At 40.5% G+C, this 20,200-nt stretch overlaps 2 protein-coding genes across 3 annotated transcripts in view; both read right to left on the bottom strand.

The window, feature by feature from the left end:
* Window positions 1-1,734, bottom strand: part of LOC147919039 (ubiquitin-conjugating enzyme E2-16 kDa-like) — a 2,202-nt gene extending 468 nt beyond the window's left edge. The window contains exons 1-3 of the mRNA XM_087503821.1: window positions 1,653-1,734; window positions 1,526-1,575; window positions 1,116-1,334 (exon numbers count right to left, since the gene is read on the bottom strand). Coding sequence (XP_087359947.1) covers window positions 1,116-1,334; window positions 1,526-1,575; window positions 1,653-1,734 — 351 coding nt within the window. The remainder of the gene's footprint in view (window positions 1-1,115; window positions 1,335-1,525; window positions 1,576-1,652) is intronic.
* Window positions 1,735-2,501: 767 nt separating this feature from the next.
* LOC147919038 (uncharacterized) lies at window positions 2,502-6,551 on the bottom strand. Of its 2 annotated transcripts, none has more exons than XM_087506510.1 (8): window positions 6,351-6,551; window positions 5,639-6,001; window positions 5,506-5,556; window positions 5,340-5,399; window positions 5,121-5,222; window positions 4,869-4,986; window positions 3,143-4,713; window positions 2,502-2,930 (listed from the first exon to the last, which is right to left on the bottom strand). In XM_087506510.1, the coding sequence occupies exons 4-8, from the start codon at window positions 5,366-5,368 to the stop codon at window positions 2,687-2,689; spliced, it is 2,064 nt and encodes a 687-aa protein (XP_087362636.1). In that variant the 5' UTR covers window positions 5,369-5,399; window positions 5,506-5,556; window positions 5,639-6,001; window positions 6,351-6,551; the 3' UTR covers window positions 2,502-2,686. The 2 variants fall into 2 exon arrangements, with proteins under 2 accessions (XP_087362636.1, XP_087362637.1); XM_087506511.1 differs by having other exon boundaries at window positions 6,241-6,472.
* Between the last annotated feature and the right edge of the window lie 13,649 nt (window positions 6,552-20,200).

Below are 20,200 nucleotides of genomic sequence, written 5' to 3'. Positions count from 1 at the left end.
GCATCAAGAAGAATAATGAATGGCAAAGTATTTCAATGTTTAGTTTGCAAGTAGATTTTTAAAAATTGTCTTTTTAATGTTATGTTATTTCTTTTCGCTTGTAAAACTTTTAAAATGGTGTTAATCCTATAAACAGTTTAGTTAAACATGAGTAGTTTGTTCAAACTTGCCTAATATACGAGGTTATTGCTTAAAAACCTGTTTTCTAAAAGGTTAAATCTTCTAAAACGGGTTAATATTCTTTTTAGTTTTAAGGGTTTAAAAGGTTTTAAAAGAGCTTTAAAAGATGAAAAACCTTTTAAAACCTTGTATAACCTTTTAAAAGAGGTTTTAGAAATTTTTGAAAACTTTTTAAACATCTTTTAAAACCTTTTAAAAAACCTTTTAAAACCATTGAAACTTAAAAACCATTAAAAATTATTGCTGGTATATAAACGTGATCACATCAAGAAGAATATTGAATAGAATAGTTTTTCAATGTTTAGTTTGCAAGTATATTTAAAAAAATAGTCCTTTTAATGTTAAGTTATTTCTTTATGCTTGTAAAACCTTTTAAATGGTGTTAAACTGTTTATAGGTTTTAAAAGGTTTTAATAACCTTTTAAAATCTTTTAAAAGGTTAAATCTTCTAAAACGGGTTAATATTATTTTATGCTTTAAAAGGTTTTAAAAGGTTTTTAACACTTTTAAAAACCTTTTAAAACCTTTAAAAACTTTTATTATTTTATGCTTTAAAAACTTTTAAAGCTCTCTTAAAACCTTTTAAAACCTTTTTAATTGGTTTTAAAACCTTTTAAACGGGCATATAAATCTTTTAATTCTTTTAAACCTTTAAGATTATATCTTGTTTTTAGAAATTTTAAAAGGTTTTACAAATAGTTTATAATGATATATATCTTTTCGGTTTGCTTTTTTAAAAGCTTTACAAGTTGTTTCTAATATTAAAACAGTAACCTCTGAATAAATCTTTTTTAAAATAGAGTTTACAAGAGCAGAGACTGAAATGTTTAATTAAAAAGAACCAAAACAAGATAAATTATTCAAGAGTTCTTAAAAAATAGATATGAACTATCTCAGTTTCCTCTCCCAGCATATTGATTAGTCATCTCTCTAGCCATGGCTTCAAACCTTCTCCTATCAGATTTGTAGAGGTTGGCAAGATATTCAATGGTCTGTCCCTCATCATTGACCTCTGGTTCAATCAACTTCTCCACTAATTGCTTGAAAAGCTTAACAATGGACATGGGAGTCCAACAGTCGGTCCTCAAAACTTTTAGGTGAATGCCTCCCCTATCTGCTACATTTGGGTGGCAAATTCTTGTGATGAAAACAACCTGCATAATCAAGATATTTTATTTAAAAAACTATTGAGTTGCTGCAAAAAAGGAGTCCTAATAATCATGCTTGCTAAAATAAAAAAGGAGTATAATCAAAAATAGATACCTTGGGGGGGGGGACTTCTTGGATAATCAGGTGGAAATGTAATCCTAAGTTTAAACACTCCCCCTTCATAAGGAGTATTCACCGGTCCGATTAGAGTAGCCTCCCAACGGAAAATGTCGTCATCAACAGTTACTAAAAAAAAGGCAAACACTCAATCTCTTTTATCCTTAAAAGTAAAACAAATCTACTCTGAAGATGTATGTGTTTACCTGCTGTGATGTTTGGCGAAAGATCCCTGTTCAGACATCTCATATCAGTCCTTACAAGGCTTGAAGGAGAACGACGGTCCATTACTGACGGATTGAAGGAAGAATATAAATAGATTTTTCGAATCTGGGAGATGATTTAGGAGACAAAGGTTTGATTTTTCGAATCTGAGAGATGATTGAGGAGTTATCGTGAGACAAAAAGTATATATAATAGGCGAAGCGTCGCTTTGGTTTACAAAAAGTATCCCTTCAACGCTTAATTAAAAACGAACCAAAGCGACGCTTCGCGTAATACCCCTTCAATAAGTTAACTCTTCGAAATCTTATCCATTAAAATCTTACCCCTTCAAAACTTACCCCTTCGCTGTTTCCAAGTGACTCTTCGCATATTACCCCTTCAATCGTCTTCCACAAAAAAAACTTAAGCGATTCGAAATCAAAATTCGAAACGTCTCTATCTCTTCAAATCATCTAAAATCGTTGGAGGGTTTTGCTTGGTGTTTGATTACGAAGCAGTGAAGGAGACTGAAGATGGTGAAATCAGAAGAAATTTAGGGTTTTTGCAGTGAGAGAGAAGAGAGAGAGATGAAGAAGAGTAAGAGGAAGGGGAAGGGGAAGAGAGAGAGAGTGTGGCGACTTGCTTTTTACAAGAGTTTATATATATGGTTTTAAATCGTTGTAGGGTTTTACAAGAGTATATATGGTTTTCAACATGTTTTAAAAGGTTTTACAAGTTGTTTTAAAAGGTTTTACAAGTTGTTTTAAAGGTATATATATATGGTTTTTAATCGGTGTAGGGTTTTACAAGAGTATATATGGTTTTTAACATGTTTTAAAAGATTTTACAAGTTGTTTGTAAATGATTTTAAAACAGTACGACTTGCTATTTTAAAAGGCATTACAAGTTGTTTATAATGATTTAAAACTGTAAAATCTGAAAAAAAATTCTGAGAAAATGGAGTTTACAACACCACAGACTGAAAATATTTTATTAAAAAGAACAAATTCAAGTTGAATTAAAGAGAGAGAGAGAGTTAGATAGCTGCAACACAACTAGATTTGTTGTGTCCACACTGACCGCACCTACTGCATTTGTATTGTTTTGAATTTGTCTTAGCCTTTCCATACTCCCATGAACTAGCTATTCTCTTTTTCTTTCGCCTGCCACTAGGTATACGAGTACAAGGTGGCCGAATAGAAGTACTAACACTCTCTGGAATCTCCCAATACTCCATATCACCTACTGGGTGAATGCTCTCTGAATATGCTAAACGCCATCTGTAAAATAAAAAAGAGGAAGATAAGACTAATATAACTTTGATAAACCTTTGAAAAACCTTGTAAAACCTTGTAAAACCTTTTTTAAACTGTTTATAAACCTTTTAAATACTTGTAAAACCTTTTAAAACCTTTTAAAACATTGTAAAAACCTGTCGGATCCGTTACTTTAGCAACCTTTTAAAGACCTTATTAAAAAAGAGAGTTATAACCTTTCAGTGGAATGATAATCATCAACAAACATGTTTTCATTGAGATTGACATGTTTGGCAGCAGCAATTCCATGTGCACAAGGGAATTTGTCAATATCAAACATACAGCATGTGCATTTCCTTGTGTCCAAATTCACCATATATGTCTTCAAAGCTGCTTTAACCTCGAAAATATTTTCATTTACTTGACTAACTTCAAGCCAGCGGGTAGTATTATTATAAGATTCATTCATCTTATTCCCAACTTTTGTAGTAACAGCATATGGATGTCGACAGCTCTCCTCACGTCGTTCATTAAACCACCTAGTCAAAATAGACCTGATTGTATCAAACAGGCAGACAATTGGATACTCACGAGTCTCTTTTAACCTGGAGTTAATGGACTCGGCACAATTAGATGTCATAATGTTGTACCGGTTTGAAGGAGAATATGCACGTGACCATTTCCTAATATCAGCTTGCCAAAGATATTCTCCAAGATCCGAATCACCATTGGAAGTGAACAAATAATCAAAATCATACTGAGTGTAAGCTCTTGAAGCATCATTAACAACTGGAAGAAGAGAAGCCGAAGCTCTAAATCGTGTTTCCAGGTTCTTTTGCAAGTGGAAAGTGCAGATCCCGTGATGAGCATGTACATAATTTACTGATAGCGCAGTTGCAATTGAAGAAGCCCGATCAGACACAAAAACTAGATCCTCTTCATCAGGAATAATAGTCTTCAAACACCGCAAAAACCAATCCCATGATGCATCATTCTCAGAATCAACAACAGCAAAAGCAATAGGATACAACTGAAAATTACCATCCTGAGCTGATGCAGCAAGCAAAGTCCCTTTATATTTTGATTTCAAATGGGCGCCATCAATAGAAATAACTTTTCTCATCAACTTAAAACCTCTAATTGATGCACCAAAAGCCAGAAAACCATATCTAAACTTATTATCAGAATCAGCTTTGATGTAAGTGATAGTACCTGGATTCTTCTTTTCTATCATGTGAAACCAACTCGGTAAAACCTCATAACTATCAGCAGGTATACCCCTAGCAAGTTCTGATGCATGTTCTTGAGCTCTCCATGCTTTTGAGTAAGAGACACCAACTCCATGGTCATTCCTAAAAATTTTCATGAGCTGTTTGGGTCTGAGAGGAAGCTTTCCTCCTGCAAAATGGTTACTAACCAAACCAGCCAAAGTCCTTGCAGATGCTTGGCGATGACTAACATTCCTTAAAGCAGAGTCACAGCTGTGCTGACTAATATACTTTCGAACAACAAAGCTATCTGATGCTTTAGCCTTAGTTGCACGTAGCCTCCAACTACATTTTTCATCAATACATTTAAGAACATACCTCTTGTTGTCTGACTTAAAAGTATGAAACTCAAAACTATGCTTGACTGCATACATCCACATCTGACTTCTCATTTCTGTTTTGTCTTTGAATAACTTTCCACAAAACAGTGAATCAACATCGATTAGACCAGTTGAGTGTGAAGAACCAGATGGATACCCAACAGAGGTTGTCATGTTACGAGGAACACCCTCGACATATGGATTTGGTATTGGTTGATCCTGAAAGTACAAATCAATGGTTATTTAAAAGGTTTTACAAGTTATTTAAAAGGTTTTACAAGTTATTTAAAAGGTTTTACAAGTTATTTCAAAGGATTTAATAAGGTTTACAACCGTTTTCAAAAGGTTTTTTTAAGTGTTTAAATGTAAGTTACCTGAGTATGAGTAGAAGTAAAATCATCAGAATTGCCAGAATATTGACTTGAAGAAGCAACAGGAGAACAATAAAAACGAGGAACACCCTCGACATATGGATTTGGTATTGGTTGACCCCTGAAAGTACAAATCAATGGTTTTTTAAAAGGTTTTACAAGTTATTTAAAAGGTTTTACAAGTTATTTCAAAGGATTTAATAAGGTTTACAACCGTTTTCAAAAGGTTTTTTAAAGTGTTTAAATGTAAGTTACCTGAGAATGAGTAGCAGTAAAATCAACAGAAGTGCCAGTATGTTGACTTGAAGAAGCAGGAGGAGGATCACTCTCGACATATGGATTTGGTATTGGTTGACCCTGAAAGTACAAATCAATGGTTTTTTAAAAGATTTTACAAGTGATTTCAGAGGATTTAATAAGGTTTACAACTGTTTTCAAAGGTTTTTAAAACGGGTTGAAAAGGCAGTAAATTACCTGAGTATGAGTATAAACATCAATAGCATTCCCAACTAACAAATTTGAGCTTGTTTGATCCTGAAAGGATTTGTAAAGTATTTAAAACATTTTACAAGTGTTTTCAAAGATTTTTATAAGGTTTTGTAAGCAATAAATAATTTAAAACTCTAAAGTAGAAAGTTACCTGAGTAACAGCAGTAACACTCTCAATAAAAGGAGTAGAGCTAGGTTGACCCTGATAAAGAAACATTCCTCAAATCAGTTACTTTTCTAAAACAATATTAGAAAGAACAAGAGAATGAGTTTACTAAAACTACCTGCTCTACAATCTCACAAAAATCCTCAACAGTAACACATAGATGAAGAACTCCTCCACTTTGTGCATATTTGAGTTTAAAAGCTTCAAGCTGCCTATCATTTCTAATAAAGATAGGAATACTACATATAGTAGAAGACTTAGCAGGCAATGAATAACTAAGCTTTAAACATTGTGCCTGAATATCAATGTCAAAATCTTCTAATAGAATTTTTACCAACTCACTAAATCTAGTATTCTCATCAATGTTAATCAAAGAAGCTCCCCTTTCATTATCCATCTCAAATTCCCAATGAATGTTGTTGTTCAACTTCACAAACCACATACTGAATACAATTCAATCATTTGTATACCCAAACAAATCCTGAGAAAACAAACCAATAAAACTACATTAAAAGAAGAGAGATCCGAACAACTATATCAAAGAATAACAGTAGATGTCCAAAGATCTAATAAAGGACATTATTATCACGAACAGATCTAAAAGAGCAAGTGTTAAGACCTAAAAAAATTATGACATCTAATTTAAAATCGAAACAACAATCTAATAGCTAACACAAAATTGAAATTGAAATCAAAACAAAAATACAGAAACAAGCTTACACGATGGGAGAAAAAGATTTTATTATCACGAACAGATCTAAAAGAGCAAGTGATTAAGACCTAAAAAAATTCAATTTATAATGGCGGAGGAGAGATTTGTTTTATAAGACCTAAAAATTCAATTGCTCAATACGATGGGAGAAGAAGAGACGAAGACGAAGACGATGGGAGAAACAATGATAACGGTGGAGGAGAGATCCGACCGGAGAAGGAGAGAAGAAGAGACGAAGACGAAGACGAAGTAGGTCGACGGCAAAGGTATAATTATAAAACAAGGGCAAAAATGTCTTTAAAAAATAATGGAAGGGTATAATTAAAAATGATCATGAAAGGGGGTATTATTAAAAAGGGGTATCAAAGAAAGGGCATTAGTAACAAATTCTCAAAAAATATGGTAATTTCTTAAAAAAATGATTTCTTTCCATTTACAAATAGATTAAATATTTCTTCATAAATATTTGTGATTAATATTTATTCTTCCTCTTAAAAATAGAAAGAAGAAGGAAGAAATATTAATTGGATTTAGGACTTTATATCTTCAGGTTTTTCAAGAAAGAAAGAGATTAAGGAAGATTAGAAAAAGCTTTTTTAACAATTTACAATTATTATTTATTTGAAATTGCTTTAGATGGATAAATAATCTATATTACAAATTGTAAATTTCGCATTTAGGTTAATAAAAAAAATCTAAAATCTAAATTTTATATCTTATTTAAAATTTAAAAGTAATAGAAAATAAATACTAGAATATATTGCAAATATTTCTCTGAGAATATTCCTGTTTTTAAAATTATTAAATTTCTAAAGATCTTTTGTTTCACTTATAAAATTATTTTTCATTTAAACACGAAAAATACAGTGTTTCCTGTTAAAGTTTTAGTTAATGTTTGTGTCCTTCGATTGGTTATGTTATATGTGTGTCGGAGCACCATTTTGGTTAATGGTTTTTTTATTCGACTATACATACAAGGGCATACAATTACAAGTTAACCAATTGAAGCAAACTACTCTGCAAGTTTTGTATGAACAAAAAAAAAGTTAGAAGAATTAGTAATTTTAGAAATATCACCATTTATGTAAATATTTGCTAACGTCTGTATATTTTTATTATTTTACATTTGTAATTTGGAAAATAAAACTTGAAAGTTGACAAATTTTAACAAAATATTATTTAAGATAGAACCTATATAAAGTAACATTTATTACGTATATGTATATAAATATATATTTATAGAAATATCACCATTTATGTAAATATTTACTAACGCCTGTATATTTTTATTATTTTACATTCGTAATTTAGAAAATAAAACTTGAAAGTTGACAAATTTTAACAAAATATTATTTAAGATAGAACCTATATAAAGTAACATTTATTACGTATATGTATATAAATATATATTTTATATATATATATAAAGTACATTCATTACAATATCACCAAGCAATCAAAATTTCAATGCGTAACTGATTTAACGAGGAACAAACAAGTTCCAAATTAAATGGGATTTTTAATACGTATGGTTGAAGTTGATAAAAGAAACACAAATCAAGCTAAGTTGCGGTTTTGACCCAAAATAAAAATAAAATCAAGCTAAGTTGCGGTCATATTATAAATATGTTGAAATGTGGTGGATACGGATTACAAATTTCGTTCCTATATATATCGGAAAAAAAGGCATAGTCACATGTGCACAGCAAATTAATGTATTATACTAAAGTAAAAGAAAATAAATACTGTACAAAATATTGCAAATATTTCTTTGAGAATATTTCTGTTTTTAAAATTATTAAATTTCTACAGACCTTTTATTTTTTACTCTAATTTTTTTTAAACAAAAATTAAAAAAGTAGAAATCAAATATTCAATAATAAAATCTTTTGTAAATATTTGTTTCAAGAAAATTTATATTTTCTAAAATGTTAAACTTCTATAGATAACTATAACGGTTTGATTTGGATTGAAGGAACTGAAAATCTCGTGAGGATATACCACAAACATCCATTTAATTTGAAGATATGACACATTTTTGTGATCTCGACAAAATCTCATAGGGTTGCTGTAAATCTCTAGAAAAACCATGTTATTCCGGCTGAATATTCTATCACCAAAAGGAATAACAAAGATTCTAAATAAGACAAAAGTTCATGACAATTAATATGTATATGAGTAATTTTAACAAATTATTTTCTTTCACTTTTAAAAATAAAATGTTTAAAAAAACGGATTATTATTTTTTAAACTAAAATTAGAAAATCTTAGAAATAAAATAATCTTATCCCATTTTAAATTATTAAAAAATGGAAAATAAATGGAGGGTTTTCAAAAATACCCCTTTTTCTATGTCACTTTTAAAAATTACCATTTGATGGTGTCCATTTTCAAAAATACCCCATTTTAGTATATAAAATGACAAAATTATAAACCCTAAACTCCAAATACTAAACCCTATCCCTTAAAAACTATACCCTAAATGTGTAAATTGGGAACCCAAACAAAAAAACAAATTCTATAAATTAATTTAACATAGGGAAATTGTGTAAAAGATGACAAAAGTGAAAATATTCAAAAAAAGTGACATTTTTGAAAATGGTATGCCAAAAAGGGCATTTCTAACAAATTCTCAAAATGAATACTATTTTTGAAGATTAAACTATAGCTTCTCTTTTAGTTAATTCTTTTCTATTTACATTTTTGTTGGAATCCTTTTTAGCCCTATAATTAATTTACTTTTTATTTTGTTAAGTTGAACTATTATTTAAAAATATATTTGCCTACACAAATTTATAAAAGAATTGAATTAGTGTTATATTTGACCACAAAAAGTTTAGCCAATAATTGTTTTTAAAATGTTTTTGCCCGCACAAGTCAAATTGTTATTTTGTTAATTGAATGTAATTTATTTTTTCGCAAACAAAACTATAAAGAAGTGTTTAACTTTACTGTTGTAGGTCTAATGTTGACACAAGTTCAGATAAAAAATATATGTTTAACTGAAATAGAACTGATGTTGCGATCGAATAGGACGTCTCTTACGGCCGTTGAGAAAATTCCTAAACCAGATAATAGTATGATGAACACATGTGTAAATAGGCTTATCGCAGATGAGAGAATATATAAGCCTCATAAACAACAAGAATTGTACAATGAGTTGTTACCTATGCTAACTGAGGAGCAAAGACGTGTTTATGAAGAAATCATTCACTCTGTGAATCACGACAAAGGTGGTATGTTTGTTGTTCATGGATTTGGTGGTAGTAGGAAAACTTTCTTGTGGACTATTCTTGGTGCTGATATAAGGTCTAAAGGTAATATTGTTCTGAATGTTGCTTTAAGTGGTATAGCTGCTTTACTTTTGGAAGGTGGTAGAACGGCTCATTCATTATTTGGTATTCCAATCAATCTTAATGAATATTCTGTGTGTACGATCGATGCCGAATCTGATCTTGCTGACTTAATTAGAGAAGCAAAGCTCATAATATGGGACGAGGCTCCAATGATGAACAAGCTTTGTTACGAAACTTTGGATAGGAGTTTGCGAGATATCATGAGGTGTGTGACAGATTCTACATGTTATTACAGAAGGAGGAAGAGTAGCGACAATTTTAGCATCTATCAACTCATCTGTTCTTTGGAATAGTTGTAAGGTTCTTAAACTTACCGAAAATTTGAGACTTGGCAAGGCACATAATAGTATGGATGCGGGTGCTCTCGCCACTTTTTCAAAGTGGCTTTTTGATATCGGGGATGGCAAAATCAACGAAACAAATAGTAGAGATGTGGAGATAGAAATTCCGGATGATTTATTAATGAATACAAGTGGAAATTCTATTCAAGCAATAGTTACAAAAATCTAAGGTGAAAATTTTTGCAAGCAGAACTGATCCAAAGTTCTTTAGGGAAAGAGCTATTCTAAGTCCAAGAAATGGTGATGTTGATAAGATAAATCAATTTATGCTTAGCAAGCTACCAGGTATGCAAATTAAATAGGATATGGAATATGGATATTGAAGTAATAATTTTTAAAAATACTAATATTAAATACATATTGATGTAGTATTTTTCTATCAATTAAATTATCAATCTACAATTTGCATTAATCAACTCACTAAGAATATACAAAGATGCTTAATCTATTCTTAAACAGGAAAATGTTCTTTTGTAACAATCATAACTAACAAACTGATTCAAAGAAAGAAAACAAGACAATTCAAACAATGCAAACTCAAAGAAACATAACACAACTAGCAACAAACTTTAAATCAAGATTAAACAAGTGAACCTTAGGCAATGTAATTGACTTGAGAGATAGCTAACCAATCCTAGATGTCTAAGCAACAATCAAGAACAATCCTATGGCTAAGAACACTTATGCAAATCAATTCATTTCCATGATAGAGATTCCTATGCTAATCAAGTGATAATCAACTATTTCTAAAGGCAATCACAAGGCAAGCATGCATTAAGAACAAGTCTAAATACCACTAAGCACCCTAATCATCAATTTCCATTGGCTAGGAATACAAAGCTCTTGATTAATTTGGTTCGGGAATTTCATCAAACACCTTATGGGCATGAAAATCCTAATGTCTAGATTCAAGCATGATCAAGGCTATCTACAATTATTAACACTAATCAAGATAGGAAACACATAAATAAAGCCTTAGACATCAAAGATCAATCATCTATCTCCTTAATCTACCTAGCCCAAAGTTTTAAGAATCTACTCACTCATCATCATGATCACACAAAGGAAAGAGTTTGATCTTTGTGAAATCATAATAAGAGATTTAAAGGAGAAATTGCTATTAAAAACTTAGAAGTACTCAATCATTCAACAAACCAAGAGTAGATAAGCTTAAGAACCCTAAGTGGCTGCTAAACAGAATATAAGATAAAGGATAAAAGGGAGCCGGGTCAATCCAGTTCAAACCGGTTTAAATCCGGATCAAAACTAAAACAAGTGAGGAGCCTGGCGGATCCGCGCGGGCAGGGTTTGGCCGATGGGAGGTGGCCGATGGCTTCACGCGGGCAAGGTTTGGCCGATGGGGGTGGCCAATGGGAGGTGGCCGATGGCTTCACGCGGGCATGGTTTGGCCATGGGAGGTGGCCGCTGGCTTCACGTGGAAAAGGTTTGGCCGCGGGAGGTGGCTGCTGATGGTGGCGATCAAGTGCGTCTCCTGTTCCATCAGCTTTTGTTTGGCTGTTGGTCGTGACCGCTTTCTTCACGCGGGCAAGGTTTGGCTGATGGGAGGTGGCCGATGGCTTCACGCAGGCATGGTTTGGCCGCGGGAGGTGGCTGCTGGCTTCACGCGGAAAAGGTTTGGCCGCGGGAGGTGGCCGCTGATGGTGGCGATCAAGTGCGTCTCCTTCGGCTTTTGTATTGCTGCTGGTCTTGACCGCTTGCTTCGTGCGGGCAAGGTTTGGCTGATGGGAGGTGGCCGATGGCTTCACGCAGGCATGGTTTGGCCGCGGGAGGTGGCCGCTGGCTTCACGCGGGCAAGGTTTGGCCGATGGGGGGTGGCCGATGGGAGGTAGCCGATGGCTTCATGCGGGCATGGTTTGGCCGCGGGAGGTGGCCGCTGGCTTCACGTGGAAAAGGTTTGGCCGCGGGAGGTGGCCGCTGATGGTGGCGATCAAGTGCGTCTCCTGTTCCATCAGATTTTGTTTGGCTGCTGGTCTTGACCGCTTGCTTCACGCGGGCAAGGTTTGGCTGATGGGAGGTGGCCGATGGCTTCACGCTGGCATGGTTTGGCCGCGGGAGGTGGCCACTGGCTTCACGCGGAAAAGGTTTGGCCGCGGGAGGGCCGCTGATGGTGGCGATCAAGTGCATCTCCTTTGGCTTTTGTTTGGCTGCTGGTCTTGACCGCTTGCTTCATACAGGCAAGGTTTGGCTGATGGGAGGTGGCCGATGGCTTCACGCAGGCATGGTTTTGCCGCGGGAGGTGGCCGCTGGCTTCACGCGGAAAAGGTTTGGCCGCGAGAGGTGGCTGCTGATGGTGGCGATCAAGTGCGTCTCCTTCGGCTTTTGTCTTGCTTCATGCGGGCAAGGTTTGGCTGATGGGAGGTGGCCGATGGCTTCACGCAGGCATGGTTTGGCCGCGGGAGGTGGCCGCTGGCTTCACGCGGGCAAGGTTTAATTTGGCCTATGGGGGGTGGCTGATGGGAGGTGGTCGATGGCTTCACGCGGGCATGGTTTGGCCGCGGGAGGTGGCCGCTGGCTTCACGTGGAAAAGGTTTGGCCGCGGGAGGTGGCCGCTGATGGTGGCGATCAAGTGCGTCTCCTGTTCCATCAGCTTTTGTTTGGCTGCTGGTCTTGACCGCTTGTGATGTGACCCGAGGACACGGTCACGGTACGATCGCGGTACGGACGCGGCTTGAGCTCTCGGCCAACTTTCAGTCGGTGAAGCTGTTCACGGCCGAGGTTCTGGGCTTCGGATCTAGGAGAGAATCAAACGAGGGAAACGGAGTTTGAAGGAATTCAAACAAGCCGTTCGGGATATACTTCGGGAAGCCGCGAACGGTTCAATCGGACAGTACGGATGCGGGACGAGCGGGTGGACGTCTTCGAGGGAAACGATAGCGGGAATGACTTGAGGTGATTCGAGGGAACTCGAGAAAGATGAAAGAGGACAGATGGAAACGTGGTGAGGGAAAATACGGATGGATCGATTGACGACACAAGAGGTTTGGCTCTCCTCTTGATACGGTCGCTAACAAGGGCGAACCCGGTTCGCGACTTGTTAGGGTTTTCTCTAGGTTCAATCCCGGATTGAAGAAAGAGAAGAGTGAGACAAGTTTCAAGAATCTCTCTTGAGGAAAAAGTTTTATTTTCATACAAGTCTAAGGAGGAACAAGGGCTTAAGGAGAGTTTAAATAGCTAGGTCTAGATAGGAGCTTAAGGACACGCGGATTCATCTTGATCCGCACATCGTCCTTTTGACGTGTCCCCTTTACAAAGAGAACACATCGCCACCTTTTGACTAACACGCTTAGCCACAAACACTCTCCAACGTTCACAAACATAGGATCAAAAGAGAATATTCTCAAGTTCAAAATTAAACCAAAAATAAGAGGGAAAGAGAGATAACCGCCTTGGCCTTGCGCGTGAAGCAACTTAGCCTTTAGGCGTTTTGCGTTTAGCTCCATGCCTCGTTAAAACCTCCTCCGGTAAACCCATTGGCACAAACCCGGAGTGAGGAAAAAGAGTACACTTCCTCGCTTAACGACTTGACCGTCTTCACTCTTGGGTAAGAGTGAAGACTAAGCGGACTGAGCCTTCGGAGTCTTCGTTGGGTGGCTGGTGTCGGACGTAGGTTTGGACAAATAGGTTGAGCCGCTGTTTGGCCGCCTTTGCTGAGCTCTTGGAACGTGTGGTGGCTCCGGGAAGGATCGTTGGAGCCTTGGCCACGTCTGAAGAGGTTGCCCTAGCCGCGTCCGATGCGTCTTGGTCAGGCGTCTCGGTCGCGTCCGGCGTGTCTTGGTCTTCTTGGCTGAGGTCGCGTCCTGCGATCACATCATTCCCTCCCCCTTGAAAAGGTTTTGTCCCCAAAACATCTTCGTCTTCACCTACATCAAACGGAACGAGGTCAGTGACATTGAATGAGATGGATGTACCAAACTCACCTGGAAGCTCAAGTCGGTAGGCGTTATCGTTGATCTTCTCGATGACTCGGAATGGGTCATCTCCTCGCGGGCTGAGCTTGTCCTTGCGTTTCTGCTGGAACCTCTCCGGCCTTAAGTGTAACCAGACCCAATCACCAGGTTTGAACAACATCGGTTTACGTCCTCGGTTGAGGAAGCGTGCATACTGCTCGTTCCTTCGCTCTATGTTGGCTCGGACCTCCTCGTGCAAAGCCTTGACCATTTCTGCTCGTGCGACTCCGTCTTGATTCTCGGCTTCATTCGGTGGTATAGGGAGGAGATCCAGGGGCGTCAAAGGCTTGAATCCGTATGCGACCTCGAATGGCGACCTTTTCGTAGCTGAATGCACCGCTTGGTTGTATGCAAACTCGATGATCGGAATGCACTCGAGCCAGGAGCCTTTGTTGCTGGCGATAGCTGGGCGGAGTAAGGCGCCTACTGATCTGTTGACGACTTCCGTTTGGCCGTCGGTCTGAGGGTGAGCCGCGGTGGAGTATAGTAACTTCGTCCCGAGCTTGCGCCAAATAGTTCGCCAGAAGTGACCAAGAAACTTAGGATCCCGATCAGATATGATGGTGCGCGGAACGCCATGAAACCTTACGACCTGACTAAAGAACAAGTTCGCCAATTGCACAGCATCATTGTTCTTATTGCATGGAATGAAGTGAGCCATCTTCGAGAACCTATCAACAACCACCATGATACTATCTTTATGCGCCAAGAAGGGTAGGCCGAGGATGAAATCCATGGAGAGATCAATCCATGGTGCGGTGGACACGGGCAAAGGCATGTAGAGGCCATGCGGGTGAGTTGTCGACTTGGAGGTGCGACAAACTATGCAACGGCCGACGTGCTTCTCTACCATACTTCGCATCTTTGGCCAGTAAAAATGCTCCTTGAGCACGGCCAAGGTCTTGGTGATGCCAAAATGACCCGGTAAACCTCCACTATGGGCTTCCCGCACTAGCAACTCCCGGATAGAACCATTTGGTATACACAGCCTTCGACCTCTGAACAGAAAACCCTCGTGAATGTAGAACTCGGTGTAGATTCCTTTCCCATGGTTCTTGAAGCAATCTCCAAACTCAGCATCTCCAGCATAAGCATCTTTGATGCTTTCAAAACCCAATACGCGCGCGTCCATTGTGGTGATTAGTGCATGCCGTCTCGACAAGGCGTCGGCGACTACGTTCTCCTTGCCCTTCTTGTACTTAATGACGTATGGGAACGACTCAATGAACTCCAACCATTTCGCATGACGTCTCTTGAGGTTGGTCTGGCCGCGGAGGTGCTTGAGGGTTTCGTGATCAGTGTGAATCACAAACTCTCTCGCCAATAGATAATGTTGCCAAACCTCCATGGCACGAATGAGGGCGTATAACTCCTTGTCATACGTAGGGTAATTAAGCGTAGCTCCACTAAGCTTCTCACTAAAGTACGCCATCGGTTTGCCTCCTTGAGTCAGGACAGCTCCGACTCCAACTCCCGACGCATCGCACTCAACCTCAAAAGTTTTGTTGAAGTCGGGCAATGTAAGCAAGGGTGCTTGCGTGAGGCGTTTCTTGAGCACGGTGAACGCCTTGTCTTGTTCCTCTCCCCATCGAAACTCGCTGTTCTTCTTGATCACGGAGGTGAGAGGCGCGGCGATCGTACTGAAATCTCGCACAAACCTCCAGTAAAAACTGGCTAGGCCGTGGAACGACCGGACTTGAGTGATGCTCGTTGGTGTGGGCCACTCCTCTATTGCGCGTATCTTCTCTCCATCGACCTTGAGGCTCTGCGAACTCACAACAAAGCCTAAAAAGACCAATTCATCAGCAGCAAACACGCACTTTTTCAAGTTTGCGTAGAGTTGCTCTTCGCGGAGGGTAAACAAGACAGCCTCTAGGTGTTTTACATGATCAGTCAAACTAGAGCTATATACCAATATATCATCAAAATAAACCACTACGAATTTATTGATAAACGATCTCAAAACGTGGTTCATAAGACGCATAAAGCTAGAGGGGGCGTTAGAAAGACCGAATGGCATTACCAGCCATTCGTACAAACCCTGTTTTGTCTTGAAGGCCGTTTTCCACTCGTCACCCTCCTTCATCCGAACTTGATGGTAGCCGCTCTTCAGATCGATCTTTGAGAAGACACTGGCACCGCTAAGCTCGTCTAGCATGTCATCGAGGCGTGGAATGGGGTGGCGGTATTTGATAGTGATGTTGTTGACGGCTCGACAGTCAACGCACATCCTCCATGATCCGTCTTTCTTCGGGACTAGTAGCACTGGTACAGCACACGGACTCAAACTCTCTCGGACGTAACCTTGCGCCATGAGCTCTTTGACTTGTCGCTCAAGCTCCTTCGCCTCTTTGGGGTTGACACGGTAGGCTGGCCGGTTGGGAAGCTGCGGTCCTGGGACTAGATCGATCTGATGTTCGATGCCTCTGATCGGTGGTAGGCCTTCGGGGAGTTCTTCGGGGAACACATCGACGAATCGCTTGAGGACGCCGCGTATGACCTCCGGTAAGGCTTCTAGTGAACCATCAAGACCTGAAAGCAATGCATCTCAAAACAACATCAAAATAACTTGGGCTGAGTCCTTAAGGGACTTTCTAACATCACCATATTGAATCAGGAAATTCTTTTTATCGTTCGAGTCTTTAGACAACTTGTCTTGCATTTCATGTACTTGCGTGGGGCTCAAGGGTTTCAAGCAAATACGTTTGTTGTCATGAACGAAAAAGTATTGGTTAGTATGGCCGCAGTGTGTGGTGCGCTTATCAAACTGCCATGGGCGCCCCAATAAGAGGTGGCTAGCTTGCATAGGCACCACATCACAAAGAACTTGATCCTTATACGGACCGATACTGAATGGGACCGTGACTTGTTCCTTTACTTGGATCACGGTCTTATCATTTAACCATCTCAAGCGATAAGGGCGAGGGTGGTTTGTGGTTTCAAGAGAAAGTTTCTTGACAAGACTGGAACTTGCCACATTAGTGCAAGAACCTCCATCTATGATCAAGCCACAAACGCGACCACTTACAGTGCATCTCGTGTGGAAAATGTTGTCACGTTGGTTGGCGTCATCCGTGGCTACACCGGCGTTCAGGATGCAGCGTATCATGAGCAGTTCTCCGACCTCGGGTTCCGCAACAGCTTCTTCCAGCTCGGTTTCTCCTCGCACCATTTCTTCAGTGGCCTCATCGTCGGACTCGATCTCGCCAGCCTTAGTCAGTATCATCGTCCGTGCGTTCGGACAATCACGAGCGTAATGGCCTCTCCCTTGACACTTGAAACATACAATGTCGCGGCTCTGGACGTCGGTGGTGTTGCGTCGCGGATCTTGGCGCTCATTGGTGGCCGGCTCCCTAGGTTTGAATCTTGAGTCCGCGCTGGTCGCCTTTGGTTTTTCCGGCAATCGGTTTGATGGCGACGCGTTAGGAGTCCAATTGGTAGCTCCTTGAGTTCGGCCACGAGGCGCAGAGGCGCTCTTCTTCTTGATTTGAGTCTCAATTTGCACCGAGAGATGCAATAACTCCTCAAAGGTTTGATAGGGTTGGCGCTCGACCTTGCGTGCAATGCGTTCTTGCAATCCGTCCAAGAACTGAGCCATGAGTGACTCTTCAGAGTCATCGACTTGCAACCGATTGCGCCAGTGTTCAAATTCTTCGTAATACTCCTCCATGTTTCGTGCGCCTTGCGTTAGTCGCCGAAACTTCTTCTGGAGCTCGCGGTGGTAGTAGGGAGGCACGTAGCGCCTTCGCATCTCTGCTTTCAAGACCTCCCAAACAGTGATAGGTCGGTCGCGGTTGCATCGTTGTTCAGCTTCCAGTCGATCCCACCAGGTAAGGGAGTGATCGATGAATTGTGCCACCGCATATTGGACCTTTCGTAGCTCCGGATAGGCATGGCACGAGTATAAGTGGTCCATGCGACTTTCCCATTCAAGATAGGCCTCGGGGTCTGACTTGCCTGCGAACGTTGGTGGGACCATCTTGTGGTTTGGCTCATAACGTCTCGGACCTTCGTCGTCTTGATCATCATAGCGGTGTCGTCGTCTAGGCCTCGGTTCAAAGTCCTCATCGGACTGATCACTCGCCGGCTCGCGTCGTGGTCGCCTCGCGGGTAACGGATCTTCGCGAGGAGGATTCATAAGTTCAATCCTCGTGAGGCGATCAGCTAGTTGCTCTAGGCCGGTTCGTAATGCGGCGAGGGTGACACCAATCTCTGGTGGCGCTGGTGGAATTTCTTCGGCCATCGTACGGACTGGTTGTTGGTGACGTGGCGTGGCTCCGCGGTATAGGTTTGAATTTAAACCTCGCAAAAAGAATACCACACGTGAGTCTCACACGCTCAAGAGGACCACACAAAGATTCGTTTCACTAACAATGATTGAGGACAGCTATGACACATGCAATCCTATGACTAAAACAAATAAAGCAAAAGCAAAAGTAAAAGTGCTACGCGACAAGAATTGCTTTATGCCTAAGACCGGAAACACAAAAACTAATCGCGAAACTAGCTTTATGGATCTAAAAGTGAGCTCGCAAGAACACAAAGGAACAGAGATATGAACACGAAGAACAAATGCGAATTCTAACAACCTAAGCGGACGAAAGACAATCCTAAGCATGCACCAAATTAAACCAAAAAGAACAAGCGAGTCCCATGGAGCTAAAAGATGCAAGCTTTAAACTCAAAGATTGAAACTTTAAAGGAACAGAGAGTTCTGGAAAGAAACAACCTCGTAGGAGCTTTGAAGCTCTGATACCAAGCTGATGTGACCCGAGGACACGGTCACGGTACGATCGCGGTACGGACGCGGCTTGAGCTCTCGGCCAACTTTCAGTCGGTGAAGCTGTTCACGGCCGAGGTTCTGGGCTTCGGATCTAGGAGAACGAGGGAAATGGAGTTTGAAGGAATTCAAACGAGCCGTTCGGGAGATACTTCGGGAAGCCGCGAACGGTTCAATCGGACAGTACGGATGCAGGACGAGCGGGTGGACGTCTTCGAGGGAAACGATAGCGGGAATGACTTGAGGTGATTCGAGGGGACTCGAGAAAGATGAAAGAGGACAGATAGAAACGTGGTGAGGGAAAATACGGATGGATCGATTGACGACACAAGAGGTTTGGCTCTCCTCTTGATACGGTCGCTAACAAGGGCGAACCCGGTTCGCGACTTGTTAGGGTTTTCTCTAGGTTCAATCCCGGATTGAAGAAAGAGAAGAGTGAGACAAGTTTCAAGAATCTCTCTTGAGGAAAAAGTTTTATTTTCATACAAGTCTAAGGAGGAACAAGGGCTTAAGGAGAGTTTAAATAGCTAGGTCTAGATAGGAGCTTAAGGACACGCGGATTCATCTTGATCCGCACATCGTCCTTTTGACGTGTCCCCTTTACAAAGAGAACACATCGCCACCTTTTGACTAACACGCTTAGCCACAAACACTCTTCAACGTTCACAAACATAGGATCAAAAGAGAATATTCTCAAGTTCAAAATTAAACCAAAAATAAGAGGGAAAGAGAGATAACCGCCTTGGCCTTGCGCGTGAAGCAACTTAGCCTTTAGGCGTTTTGCGTTTAGCTCCATGCCTCGTTAAAACCTCCTCCGGTAAACCCATTAGGACAAACCCGGAGTGAGGAAAAAGAGTACACTTCCTCGCTTAACGACTTGACCGTCTTCACTCTTGGGTAAGAGTGAAGACTAAGCGGACTGAGCCTTCGGAGTCTTCGTTGGGTGGCTGGTGTCGGACGTAGGTTCGGACAAATAGGTTGAGCCGCTGTTTGGCCGCCTTTGCTGAGCTCTTGGAACGTGTGGTGGCTCCGGGAAGGATCGTTGGAGCCTTGGCCACGTCTGAAGAGGTTGCCCTGGCCGCGTCCGATGCGTCTTGGTCAGGCGTCTCGGTCGCGTCCGGCGTGTCTTGGTCTTCTTGGCTGAGGTCGCGTAATGCGATCACATCAGCTTGCTTCACGCGGGCAAGGTTTGGCTGATGGGAGGTGGCCGATGGCTTCACGCAAGCATGGTTTGGCCGCGGGAGGTGGCCGCTGGCTTCACGCGGAAAAGGTTTGGCCGCGGGAGGGCCGCTGATGGTGGCGATCAAGTGCGTCTCCTTCGGCTTTTGTTTGGCTGCTGGTCTTGACCGCTTGCTTCATGCGGGCAAGGTTTGGCTGATGGGAGGTGGCCGATGGCTTCACGCAGGCATGGTTTGGCCGCGGGAGGTGGCCGCTGGCTTCACGCGGAAAAGGTTTGGCCGCGGGAGGTGGCCGCTGATGGTGGCGATCAAGTGCGTCTCCTGTTCCATCGGCTTGTGTTTGGC

Source organism: Camelina sativa, chromosome 20 (assembly GCF_030686135.1).
Source record: "Camelina sativa cultivar CO46 ecotype springtype chromosome 20, ASM3068613v1".
NCBI lineage: Eukaryota > Viridiplantae > Streptophyta > Magnoliopsida > Brassicales > Brassicaceae > Camelina > Camelina sativa.
This window is presented reverse-complemented; position numbering and strand designations above follow the sequence as displayed.

Excerpts from the sequence above, each read along its gene's own strand:
- LOC147919038 (XM_087506510.1), bottom strand. The coding sequence starts at position 5,368 with ATGCTATTGATGTTTATACTCATACTCAG. Across the intron at positions 4,987-5,120 it reads TTACTGCTACTCATTCTCAG|GGGTCAACCAATACCAAATC; the intron begins GTAACTTACATT and ends TTGTACTTTCAG. Across the intron at positions 2,931-3,142 it reads GATTATCATTCCACTGAAAG|ATGGCGTTTAGCATATTCAG; the intron begins GTTATAACTCTC and ends TTTATTTTACAG.